A 13,266-nucleotide genomic window follows, 5' to 3' on the forward strand; every position below is an offset into this window, starting at 1 on the left:
AGATCTACACCAAAAGTTGACAATTTTGAGCTCTACTGAATTATAGAATTGAATATCTAATACATGGTCATTGTAGATCAGAGGTTGGCAAACTTTGGCTCCTGCCCTGTCAGGGTAAGCCGCGAGGGAGCCGGGACATTTTGTTTACCTGGAGTGTCCGCAGGCACAAAGCCCCGCAGCTCCCAGTGGCTGTGATTTGCCATTCCTAGCCAGTGGGAGCTGCCAGAAGTGGCAGCCAGCACATCCCTCGGCCTGTGTCACTTCCTGCAGCTCCCATTGACTGGGAACATTAAACTGCAGCCACTGGGAGCTGCTGGGCTCTGTGCCTACAGTCACTGCAGATAAACAAAACGTCGCGGCCCGCCAGCGACTCACCCTGATGGGCCAGGAGCCAAAGTTTGCCAACCCCTTGAAATATAAGGTCGGCTTATGAAAGGGTCATACATTTTTTTGCCATTTTAACCTATCCATCTTGGGAGAAGGTGGTCAGCTTATAAATGAACGGGCTAATGAACGGTACCTATCCATTTCATCATAGTATATTATTTTTTCTCCTTTGCTGCCTTTCTTTTTTCTTTTAGTGTGCGTGCTCTGAGACTTTGTTTTGGGAAGCTTAAGCCCCTATACTAATTCTAAGGATTTTAATTACCTCACTTTTGACTTTAGGGTCTTTGATTAGCATGTGTGTATGTGTCATAGTGTTAATCTTTTGGTTTTTTATCAGATTAACTAACTAGTAATTTTAGAATCATTATCCGATTATGATGCACTTTCTCTACAGTAGTAATTAATATCACAAATAGAAGTGCTTCCTTTACAGAAGCTGAATTTAATTACACTGTGGTTACTCTGAGCTTACCCTTAAAGCCATTTTCTTTTAAGTTTTTGAAGGACTAGTTATACAGACCAATCTGGATTGCTTGTTAAAATAGGCTTATTTGAACAACATGAGTTTTAATAGGAGCAAAGAATGTAGGACACCTTTACAAGATAGGGGCTGTGTCCTTGAATGCAGTGACTCTGAAAAGGACTTGAATAGTGGTAGATGACCAACTGCACTTGAGCTTCCAGTGTAATGGTAGTTAAGAGGGTGAATATGATCCTTGGATGCATAATCAGAGGAATATTAGTTGAGTAGGGAAATGGTATTATCTCTGTGTACATCATTAATGAGACTATTACAGAAAAACTGTCTAGTTCTAGGGATCCATTTTTTAAAGGATGTTGGAAAATAGGAAAGGAAAATAGGAAAGGGCTCAGAAAAGAGCTGCAAGAATGATTTGAGGTCTGGAAAATCTCCCTTACAGTGAGAGACTAAAGAAGCTGAATCTGCTTACCAAAAGGAAGATTAACAGGCGACTTGATTTTGGTCTGTAAGTTCCTAGATGGAAGATTTCTGATAGTAGAGGTGTTTTTAATCTAACTGACAAAGGCATAAACAAGATCCAGTGGCTGGAAGCTGAAGCTAGACAAATTCAGACAGGAAATAACATACACATTTTTAAGAGAGTGAGGGTAATTAACAGTTGTAACAAGTTACATAGGGATGTGGTGGATTCTTCATCACAAAGTCTTTAAACAAAAAATGGATGTCTCTCTAAAAGATATAGTTCAAGCAGAAGTTACAGGCTTGATGTGGAAATTACTGTGTAAAGTTCTGTGGCCTGTGTAAAGCAGGAGATTGAGCAGGAGCAGGGGTGCTGGAACAGTTTTTATAGTGGGGGTGCTGAGAGCCATTGAACCAAACTGTAAACCCTATGTATAATGGGACCACTTCAAGCCACAGGATATGGCAGCACCCCGCACCACTCCTGGTTCTAGCACCTCTGGGCGGGAGGTGAGCTCTAGATGAACATAAAGTCCCTTTTGGCCTTAAAAATCTATGAATATATGACTAAGTTAAGAATGCCCTCTTCTCTTGTATGTTCTGAACCACTGATGTCACTTCTTCACAAAATCTGTTTATGCTGCTAACGGTCTTTCTCATTTTAACTCACTCGAAGTTGCCCTCATGTTTGTCTTGTCAGATCCTAAGGACAGTTGCTGTGACTATTTTGATTATTTAGGTCTTAAAGAATGATAATGTCCAAGATCCTAAATGTAAGTTATTATGCAAGACTAAGAAAATAGGGGGTGAACAATTAATGGAAACCCTTATATCTTATTGTCTACTCAGATGAATGATGCAAACTATTAGAGGAGAGAAACATCTTTTGAATAAACTGAGCCTGGACTTAATACGGTTCCTTTGTGGAACACCACTTTTAAACATAATGATGCTCCTTCACTATGCAAAAATTTGAATGATTTTCTGAGATACATTGTAGAAGGGATGAAGGCAACAAGATACTTACATTGTTACATAGCCTCAGAATTGTAATAATGGCAAAAAGGTGATAATGATTTAATTCTTATGCATACTATTGAGTAACGTTATCAACCTGTGCTATCAATGTTTGGTTTATGCTTGTGGCATAGAGTATAAGGATGGCCACAGTCCAGGCCTACCACTCTGGTGCAGGTGATAGCAGAAATAGAGGCTCTTAAGCCATTTTGCCCTCAGTACTGATGGTGTAGGGAATATGACTAAAGGAAAGCCTGCATGCTCTGATCATAGACATTCTTTTTTTTAACCTTGGGACCATTAGTATCTGACATCAGTTAATTTAGCCCTTTAGATGCTCTATATTTTAGTAGGAAATCAGCACTGCACACAGCTGTCTGAAGACTTGAAGAAAGCACTGTCACCATTTCAGGGTCACTACACTTAAATCCCCCTCGCTCCAGGTCAGGAATGCCCAAACAGATTCAGATCTTGTGACAGGGTGGAATTTTAAGGTGACACAGTTCCCTGCCTTACACTATGATATCCTCAGCAAACCAGTCTGCCGAAAGGCCAACACCTGGGCTTTGATTTCTCTCCAAGGGCTATGAACAACATATTGCCCACAGTTACGAGTTACCACACAGGCATTTCTAGGTGACCACTTTTATTGTTAAGGTAAAAATATTTCAGAAAAAAATATAAAAACAATAAAAGTTTCTATGCACCTGCTAAAAGCTTACCAGAAGTCACCCATCAGTCTTACGGGGACCTTCGTAGGCCAAAGACTTTCCAACCCTTCTGCAAGAGCTGGGGCCTTCTGTTTACATAAGGTCCTGTCCATTTGCTGAATCAGAAAGAAGGCCCCAAATCAGTTTAAATGCAATCTTTTATGTCAAAAGCCCTTTCTTTGTCTATTGGTCTCTGGAAAACGCAGTTTGAACTAGTATATGCAAGCCTTCCCACGTATCTCTCTGCAGCCTGGCCCCTGGAGTATACTGTCACAGCCTGAGTAATTCTGCTTAATCACCCTCTGCTGTTTTTAGTTCCTGAAGGAGCTAAAAGTATCCATCCCTCCCTGGAGTTGCATACAACCCCTGGCCCACAATGATATGTAACCATGCTTAATCTTAATACAACATGTTCCCCACAAAGATATGCATGCGGTTGCAATATCTGTCACCAGTACTTCTCCACACCCTCCATGAAGATCTAATTCATTTCAGGTTTACAGAATGGCCATTGAAAGCACAAGTTCCCAAAAGAGAGGTTTTAGATAGACATAATCTCAACCATGGTATGCTCCAGTGGTTATTGTCCATGATTTCAGGATCTCTGGAAACTTCTCATTGGTGTGATGCATATCTTCCAACATTTTGAGTGGCTAAAGCAGGATAGATACTGCCCCTGGGGAAGAGGGGGTGCTGCCCCTTCACGAGGTGGGAGGCCCTCAGGAGTGTGAGATTGGGTGCTGCTTATGGGGAAGAGAGGAGTTGCCGAGTGAGCTCATCCTGCGCTCAACTTGCAGTGTCTTCTGCTGTGACTCCTCACCTACAGAGCTTGCTGGGCTCAGCTCCCCACTTTTGGTGTTGCAACCTAGCCATCGGTGCACAGGGTCACAACACCACTCAGATTTGTTCGGTTTCCCTGGTGTGGGGGTAGCCGGGCCAAATTAGAGTGAGTAGCACTGGGACTCCATGCTCCGAATTGCAGGACCACTCACTGAAATTTGGCCTGCCCACCAAAACCCCTGCTAGGGGGTGTCATAAACAGATAGCTAAGGGTTAATGTTCTTTTACCTGTAAAGGGTTAACACAGGGAACCAAACACCTGACCAGAGGACCAATCAGGAAACAAGACTTCTTCAAATCTGGGTGGAGGGAAGTTTTGGGTGTAAGTTTTTTTGTTCTTTGTCTTGTGTCTGTGCCCTCTCGGCTCTAAGAGTGATTTTTTTATCTCTAGGCTTTCTAATCTTCTGTTTCCAAGTTGTAAGTACAAGAATAGTAAGACAATAGGTTTATATTGTTTTTTTTGTATTTACATGTGTGTAGTTGCTGGAATGTGTTAAATTGTATTCTTTTGGAATAAGGCTGTTTATTCATTTTTTTCCTTTAAGCAATTGACCCTGTTTATTGTCACCTTTATACAGAGACTATTTTTAATGTCTTTTTCTTTCTTTTTATATAAAGCTTTCTTTTTAAGACCTGTTGGAGTTTTTCTTTAGGGAGGACTCCAGGGAATTGAGTCTGCAGCTCACCAGGGAATTGGTGGGAGGAAGAAGTCAAGAGGAAAATCTCTTTGTGTTAGATTTACTAAGCCTGACTTTGCATACCCTCTGAGTGAGGGGGAAGAGAGATTAGATCTCTTGGTTTCCAGGACTGGAAGCAGGGAATCTCCTAGGGTCGTCCAGGGAGGGGAGCCTGGGAGGAAGTAACAAGGAAACAAGGGGAGGGGGTTATTTCCCTTTGTTGTAAGACTCAAAGCATCTGAGTCTGGGGGTCCCCCAGGGAAGGTTTTGGGGGACCACAGTGAGCTAGGCACTGTATAATTCCTAGCTGGTGGCAGCAATTACCAGGTCCAAGCTGGTAACTAAGCTTGGAGGTTTTCATGCTAACACCCATATTTTGGACGCTAAGGTCCAGATCTGGGAAGAAATGTTATGACGTGGGGAGGAGGGTAGCTGCTTTAACTGGGACAGGAGGTTTTGGAAACCAAAGCAGGACAGTGCTGCAAAACCGAGGACTGTTGTGCAGCCTGGTGATGGATGGACCTTGGATATGATGTGCTCCTCCAAAACAGATGTGCTGGACTTCTTTCTAATTATCTAGATATGGAACTTAGCATTAGCATCAACGGATACAATTTTTTTCCCGAGAATTACTTAACAATTTAAATGGCTTTTGGATTGCCTATATACTTTTCTGGGAGCAAAATTCAACAGTTCTGATTTCTGTGGTTGGAGTGAATTAATAGGCTTCATATTGAAGCATTAATCTCTACTTTCAGAAGGTGTGTAGATTAATATACTTGAAAAGGTGATGTCATGCATTTATAACTGTTTTCTGCTCAGGGTAAATTTGTCATTCACTATATACTTACAATTTCAGTGAATAGTTTGGTCTTAAACAAATTGGTTCAAATTTTTCTTTAAAATTTTGGATGTATTTCCTAGAACAATTTATAATTTTAGGCAGAACAGCTCTGCAATGTGCTATGATTGCTCTAATGTGAGTCTTTTACATGCTTCACGTGCTAAATCCTTGATTATTTCCAACTAACATTTAAACAGTATTTTGATTCAGTACTTAGTGTTCAGATTGACATGGGCTCAGTACTGTTTAGTATGTATGTGATCATTCAATGAGGAAATGAACCCCTTCTCAAGGATTATTGTGTTTTTTGCCAGGCTGAGATTTCATTTTAAGCTGGATTCCTGAGAGTTTGAGTCCTTCACATCGATGTTTTCACTATTGAGAACAGTGCAACTTGTTCTTAAGAGCAATGAGCTTCAAGGTCTGACTGCTATCTGCCCCTTTCAAAATGTTTAGAGAAATGTTGGTAGATCATTTGGAACTTTTAGCAGTTCCTTAGTGTTAACAGAACTGTTGTGAAGTTATAAATTTTCTCTTTTTGGTAAGGGCCTGTACTAGTGTGGTTGTACTGCCATTGCTTCTAGGGCATGTTCTTTTGGATCTGCTTATGCAAGTTAGTGTTGTCCTCAGCAAGCATAGTGCATGTCAGCAATAATTTTGAAATTTTTACCGTTGCCACAAATGTATGACCCAAGGGTGTTAAGTTCTTGCTGGTTCCTAGTAGCAAAGACAGAAAGAATAACTCCATCTTCAAGAAAAAGCCCATTGCCTCTAATAAGTTAGAGGTGTGTGTGTGTGTCAGTGCGCGTAAATTTCTCCTCAACTTTTTCTTTTCATCCATTGCCTTGGAATATTTCTTCTTTCTCTTTTCTTCTGCACAATTGATTTTACATTTTTCAAAGTAGCAGCCGTGTTAGTCTGTATCTGCAAAAAGAACAGGAGTTCTTGTGGCACCTTAGAGACTAACAAATAAATGTGTTAGTCTCTAAGATGCCACAAGTACTCCTCTTGATTTTACATTGAGTTTGGTAATTTAATGCAATTTTAATTTTTATTTATATTAAGAGCTTGTTTTACGTCCATGATGTGATGGATCTGAGGTGGCAAGCACCATGTAAATGCATCTTTTCTTTAAGAATACAATGCCCTACACCAGACAAGCTGGCATAGTCTTTCCACTATCTGGGAAATGTCATTTCCCAAAGGGGAGTTTGGCCTGTGTAGCCTTCATCATCCAGGTGAGAAGTGAATAGGATCATGAGCTTAAAAAGTCCTCACCCTGGAAGAGGCTTTTGTACCTGCTTAGAGCCCTCTGAAGCCTTTGGATTTCTTTGTTCAATGTTTGGCATAGAAGTCCTGATCTTTGGATCTTGACTTTAGGTTACTTTACATCTCAGTCCCATTACCTGTCTCTGTCTAAAGGGCAAAAAAAAAAAAAAAAAAAAAAAGTGAGAGAGATGAACATAATTTGTTGGGGAAGAGTCAACACGTTTTTTGTAAAGGGAAATCATGTCTCACCAATCTACTAGAATTCTTTGAGGGAGTCAACAAGCATGTGGACAAGGAGGATCCAATGGATATAGTGTACTTAGAGTTTCAGAAAGCCTTTGACAAAGTCCATCACCAAAGGCTCTTAAGCAAAGTAAGCAGTCATGGGAGAAGAAGGGAAGGTTCTCTCATGGATTAGTAACTGGTTAAAAGATAGAAAACAAAGGGTAGGAATAAATGATCAGTTTTCAGAACGGAGAGAGGTAAATAGTGGTGACCCTAGGGGTCTGTACTGAGAGCAGTCCTATTCAACATATTCATAAATGATCTGGAAAAAGGGGTAAACAGCAAGGTGGCAAAATTTGCAGATGATACAAAACTACTCAAGATTAAGTCCCAAGCAGACTGCAAAGAGCTACAAAAGGATCTCATAAAACTGGGTGATTGGGCAACAAAATGGCAGATGAAATTCGGTGTTGATAAATGGAAAGTAATGCACACTGGAAAACATAATTCCAACTATACATATAAAATGATGGAGTATAAATTAGCTGTTACCACTCAAGAAAGAGATCTTGGAGTCATTGTGGATAGTTCTCCGAAAACATCCACTCAGTGTGCAGCGACAGTCAAAAAAGCTAACAGAATGTTGGGAATAATTAAGAAAGGGATAGATAATAAGACAGAAAATATCATATTGCCTCTATATAAATCCATGGTACGCCCACATATTGAATACTGCATGCCGATGTGGTCACCCCATCTCAATAAAGACACATTGGAATACGAAAAGGTTCAGAAAAGGGCAACAAAAATGATTAGGGGTATGGAACGGCTGCCATATGAGAAGAGATTAGTAAGACTGGGACTTTTTAGCTTGGAAAAGAGACGATTAAGCGGGGATATGTTAGAGGTCTATAAAATCATGACTGGTGTGGAGAAAGTAAATAAGGAAATGTTGTTTATTCCTTCTCATAACACAAGAACCTAGAGGCCACCAAATTAAATTAATAGGCAGCAGGTTTAAAACAAAAGGAAGAATTTTTTCACACAATGCACAGTCAACCTGCGGAACTCTTTGCCAGAGGATGTTGTGAAGGCCAAGACCATAACAGGGTTCAAAAAAGAACTAGATAAATTTGTGGAGGATAAGTTTATCAGTGGCTATTAGCAAGGATGGGCAGGGATGGTGTCCCTAGCCTGTTTGCCAGAAGATGGGAATGGACAACAGAGGATGGATCACTTGATGATTACCTGTTCTGTTCATTCCTCTGGGGCCACTGACATTGGCCACTGTCAGAAGACAGGATGCTGGGCTAGATGGACCTTTGGTCTGACCCAGTATGGCCGTTCTTATGTTCTTAATAAACCCATCATTATGTGTACTCCAATAATCTTGCTCTGCAAATAATTTACCACTTGCAATCTACTATATTTTAAGTATTGCTACACCAGTAGATCCGTAGATGAAGGTTTCAGCTTTCTACATGTCTTGACAGATGATACAGTATGGTAGGATAGTCAGGGAACTTCAGTCACGTTGGAAGGACAGAGCAGTAGATGGAATGGCAGAACCTTCTGTTCATTTTGTCAAAGGAAAGGCAGCTGCTGCTCTAACAACTTTTGCTTCCTTCCTCTGCTCGCGCTTTCTCAGTAACTATGATAAGAGCAGTCCATGAATTACGACTTCACAAACAAACTATGGAGAAGTCTGGTACAAATTGGCGTATATCAAAGAACTCATACTTGGTCAAATACTGAATAACTAGAAATACTATTTGGCCGTAGCCAAATTAGAATCCGAAGACACAACAATAAATAATACAGTTGCATTTATTAAACTCAGTCATTTCTTGCAGGAATATGTATTTAGTAGTAAAAAATCATCCTTATTTAGTGGCATTCTCTCACCAAAAAAAAAAAAAATAAAATAAATGAATGTTTTGTCATCATCAATGCATTTTGAGAACCACTGTGGAGAGTAACTCTACTTTGAATAAGATGATGTGCAGGACTTTTAGTTATTTCAATTTTCTATCAACATATTTTGATAAAAAATATTTTTGAGATAGATTAATTTAATGAATAATTAATGGATTTTTTTAAATATGAAGTGAAGTAATGCAGTCTGGAAAGGTTAAAGACCTTACTCTGAATAATGGTTTGTCCTGTTCGGTTAAGATAAGTAAGTCTATGTCAGGGATAGGCAACCTAAAAAAAAGGGGAGGGGGGCCGATAGCTGTTGAAAATAGCAATTTCATTTCTAAAAACCACTGGGAAGCATTTCTTGCTGCTTCATTTCTTATCCTACTTTTTCTACAGCAAGTTACAGTGGATCAGTATATTTGATTTGGGAGAAATGAAGTAACAGCTGCCTAAATTGAGCTTGAGCGCTCCTGAATTTTGAGGTGTTCAAATCTGGAAGGCAGGTGCTAGATTCCCTTTCTGAATATTAGCTAAATCTGGAAAGGAAAAGTCCATTTCTGCTTCCATGGCTCAGAAGTGGAAATCCTCCTGCATGCCTGGTATTGTATCTTAAAGCTGCCTAAGTCCCCTAGCAGAGCCTCCCTTCCCTTTTCATTTTAAATTCTAGTGGGATCCACGTAGCTCCCTTGTTAGGCTTCAGATAGAGAGATGCACTGTCCATTTAGTCCACCCAATTCCTTCTTTGTGGCTGCAAGGTGAGGTCACACCAGTATCCCTAATGCAGTCTGGGGAAGTCTTCTGAAGGGGACATCTGGGGCAAAGCCTTCTACTCCTTGGGCACACTTGTTCCCCATTCACAGTGCCACCCCTTTCAACTCGCAGCATGGGTCAGCTACCTCACTCCCTACCCCTCCATTTCCTGTTGATAGCTGCCAAGGGGTTACTTGGAAATGTAGTTCTTTCCCTGCTCGAGCGCTGGCTCTATAGGCAGGGAGCTAGGCAAGGGACTACAGCTCCCAGGGTCCCTTGGGTTCTCAGCTCCCATGCTGGATCCCCAGCTACTCCATGGTTCCGCTTCTGCAGGGTTCTGAGAGGGGAGGAAGTGAGTTTAAAAAAAATTTTTAAAAAAAAAAAGGATAGCCAAAATGACGCCCCCTGGAAATGTGCCGCCCCAAGCACCTGCTTGTTTTGCTGGTGCCTAGAGCCTGCCCTGACTCTAAGAAGGAGGAGAGATTAATATTTTATGGCTTGTGACTTTTTTTGTATATCACCAACAGTATCCTTTGCAGAAGGGTGTGCAGATAGTCAACTTTCCCAGGATAGCTCACAATAGTATACATATCAAGCAGAGCAAGGAAAAGCAGTTCAATGTTACAGTGCAGTCATATCTTATTAATTCCACTGAAATGATAGATCTAGGAGAAAGAGAGTGGAGGCATGTTTATTTTGTTGTGCAGACCAATGAACTTAATGAATCCTAATGATGGTTAAGACTTCATGTCTGTCACAGAGGTCATGGAAGTCACTGATTCTGTGACTTTCCGTGACATCTGCAGTGGCTGATATGGCTGGTTCAGGGGCTGCCCAGCTTGGGCAGCCCCATGTCCAGCAGCAGCAGCAGTTGGGGTGTGGGAGGGGGCTCAGGCCTGTGTCAGGGATTGCGGTGTGGGGCGGTGCTTACCTGGGGTGGCTCCCCGGCTCCCACTGGCATGTCACTGCAGCTCCTAGGCAGACGGGCCTGGCGGCTCCATGTGTTGCCCGCAGCTTCAGGCACCAACCCTGCAGCTCCCATTGGCTGCAGTTCCCAGCCAATAGGAATTGCGGAGCCGGCGCTTGTCACAGGAGCAGCGTGCAGAGCCCTACTGGCCGCCCCTCCACCTAGGAGCTGCAGAGACATATCGGTCAGAGCTGGGTAGGGAGCCTGCCATCCCCCCTCCACCTTCCCCTCCAGCAAGAGTCCCAGGCTATGCGCCACTGCCTGCCTCTCCCCCCACAGCACCAGCAGGGGTCCTGGGCCATGCACTGCCACCCTCTCTCACCAGTGCCAGTGGGGGTCCTGGACCACCACCCTGAGCACACACAGCGCCCCTGGACCTCCCTCCCCTTCCCCCAGCACCTGCAGACCCACAGCCCAAGTTTTAGTTAGGGGTATATAGTAAAAGTCATGGACATGTCACAGGCCGTGAATTTTTGTTTACTGCCCGTGAGCTGTCCATGACTTTTACTAAAAATACCCATGACTAAAACATAGCCTTAATGATGGTTATTAGTTTTATCTCTGGTGATATAAGAGAAGATTGCTTCTTTTACATTATAAAGAAATAGAAATGCTAAATACAGACAGGAACTTCTGACTAAATGCCATGGGTCTCTTACATGTAAATCACATAGATGAGTCCTAGTTTAAGTGCAAATAACATCATATAGTAGTAGGTAACAAGGTAGTTCTCTGCACACACTTTCACCCCTAATCCACTGCCTGACTTTATTTTAAAATACAGGGAACTAGTGAATTCTGTCATATCCCTAAATACTTAACATAGTATACTTTTCATTGTAGCCCATAAGTTGCATCTTACAGTTCAGTCAAGCAGGTACTCTATCTCTTAGGCAACTCGTCTGAGCTTATTGTTGCTGGATAGAAAAGCAGCATACAGAGGTAGCTGTCATGGTTTTCTTTAATCTTTACACAGCACAGTCTTCCATTGGTAGAAAAATGTTTCTAATTGGATCCATCTGAGAAAAAAATACGGTGACTTATCATGACTTATTCACATTGTATTTAAAGAAAAAAACAACCCATAACCAAACACAAAAAGCAGTATAGCTAACAGAGTCACTGGTCTTAAAATTGTCTGAAAAATTTGAGAGTGCAAAAAAGTTGTTTATATAGATATATATATAGAGAGAGAAAGGATGTCAACATTTTAGATTCTTCTTATGCTGTTTCATCTCAGTTTGAGTTTCCACATGAAAACACCTTTGTAGGAGAATGTTATCTTTTTATTAGCCAGAAAAACATGACAAATATGTTAATTTATATTTTCTTTCTCAGTTCTTTGTCTTGTGCAATTGTTTGAATACAGTGGGATAGCGAATCAGATGTAAATAAAATGGTGAATACTCTATTTGTTGCATACAACTATTGTATTTTGTCATACATTTTGCTAAATACTTCAGCTAAAAGAATATACTTAGCTACAGCAACCCTAGAAGTAAACAGTTGATAAAGTAGAAAATGCTGAATTTTAACTTTAAAAAGCCTAATAAAGCATAATTAAACTGCTCTTTAATTTGCTTTAGAAATACAAGCCTGGTCGATGTGATGATATTTTGAAATGGAAGCCACCCAGTCTGAATTCTGTTGATTTTCGTCTAAAGATAACAAGAATTGGTGGAGAAGGGTATGTAATCTCTTCCCTTCCTTACCCTTTTTAAAGATAACCTAAAATATTCACTTGAATGGTCCTTAGCAGCAAACATTTCTCTGGTATTATTACTTGATCTTTTCTAGGTTTACCTCCCCTTCTCTCACACACACACCCTACTTCACTTTCTGTAGCATTTGTCCATTAGAAGCCTAGCCAGTTGTTTCTTTGACTTGTGGTTGGTACTGTACCAAGAAACTGTACCGCAGATGTATGTAACGTAGATCTGGTCAGTCTTATAACTGAATTTCCCTAATTTATTATTGTTAAAGAAGACACATTAAATTCAACAGCATCTCTTGTGCTTTTAAAAATTAAATTTGCTGTATGTTAAATTATCATCTATCCACAATTGCACAAAATGATATAACAATGAAGATTTATTCAAGACCTTGCTTTAATGTAGCTCTTTGACTTATTAGTTATTCTTTAATATCCACCAAAACCCCATCAAGGAAGGTAAGGTTTCATAGCCCAAGACATTTAAATGGTCTTTAGATTACATCATTTCTACTTATTTCTCTGTCTGGTACATCTGCTGCTTGTAAATTGCATAAATGTATTAAGCAATGGCAGTTACCATGTGTGATTGTACTGGGGTTTAAGTCATTAAGTTATGTTTTCCATGGAAGAGGTTTTGTTTAAAATCAAGTTAATTGATTTTCAGGTTGTTTAATATTTTAATATCTGGGTTTCATTCCTGCTGACAGTTTGATATACTTACTTTTAGCTTTTTTCTTTATGCCTCTAGTAACTATGAAGAAAGTAGTTTTTCAGTTAATTCATATATTGCTCATTATTCCAGTGAACAGAATTGAATAATGGTAATAATAGTGCATCTAACTCTCTAAAATACTTGCAGGTCTTATTAATATATAGAGATTGTGATAGATTGTGAGTGTGTCTCATCCTAAGGACACAGAGAATTATTTGAAAATATACAGAAGTACTCACTTGTGGATATGGCACAAAGCCAGAAAATACCTGTTACTGCTAGGGAATATATTAG

At 40.5% G+C, this 13,266-nt stretch overlaps 1 protein-coding gene across 4 annotated transcripts in view; it reads left to right on the plus strand.

Annotated features, from left to right (window-relative positions):
- The window catches only part of RNGTT (RNA guanylyltransferase and 5'-phosphatase), a 392,686-nt gene that overhangs the window by 264,941 nt on the left and 114,479 nt on the right, over positions 1-13,266 (plus strand). For all 4 annotated transcript variants that reach the window (XM_050949291.1, XM_050949292.1, XM_050949294.1 and 1 more), the window contains one exon: positions 12,133-12,233. In XM_050949291.1, coding sequence (XP_050805248.1) covers positions 12,133-12,233 — 101 coding nt within the window. The remainder of the gene's footprint in view (positions 1-12,132; positions 12,234-13,266) is intronic.

Source organism: Gopherus flavomarginatus, chromosome 4, assembly GCF_025201925.1.
Source record: "Gopherus flavomarginatus isolate rGopFla2 chromosome 4, rGopFla2.mat.asm, whole genome shotgun sequence".
In the NCBI taxonomy this organism is placed as follows: Eukaryota; Metazoa; Chordata; order Testudines; family Testudinidae; genus Gopherus; species Gopherus flavomarginatus.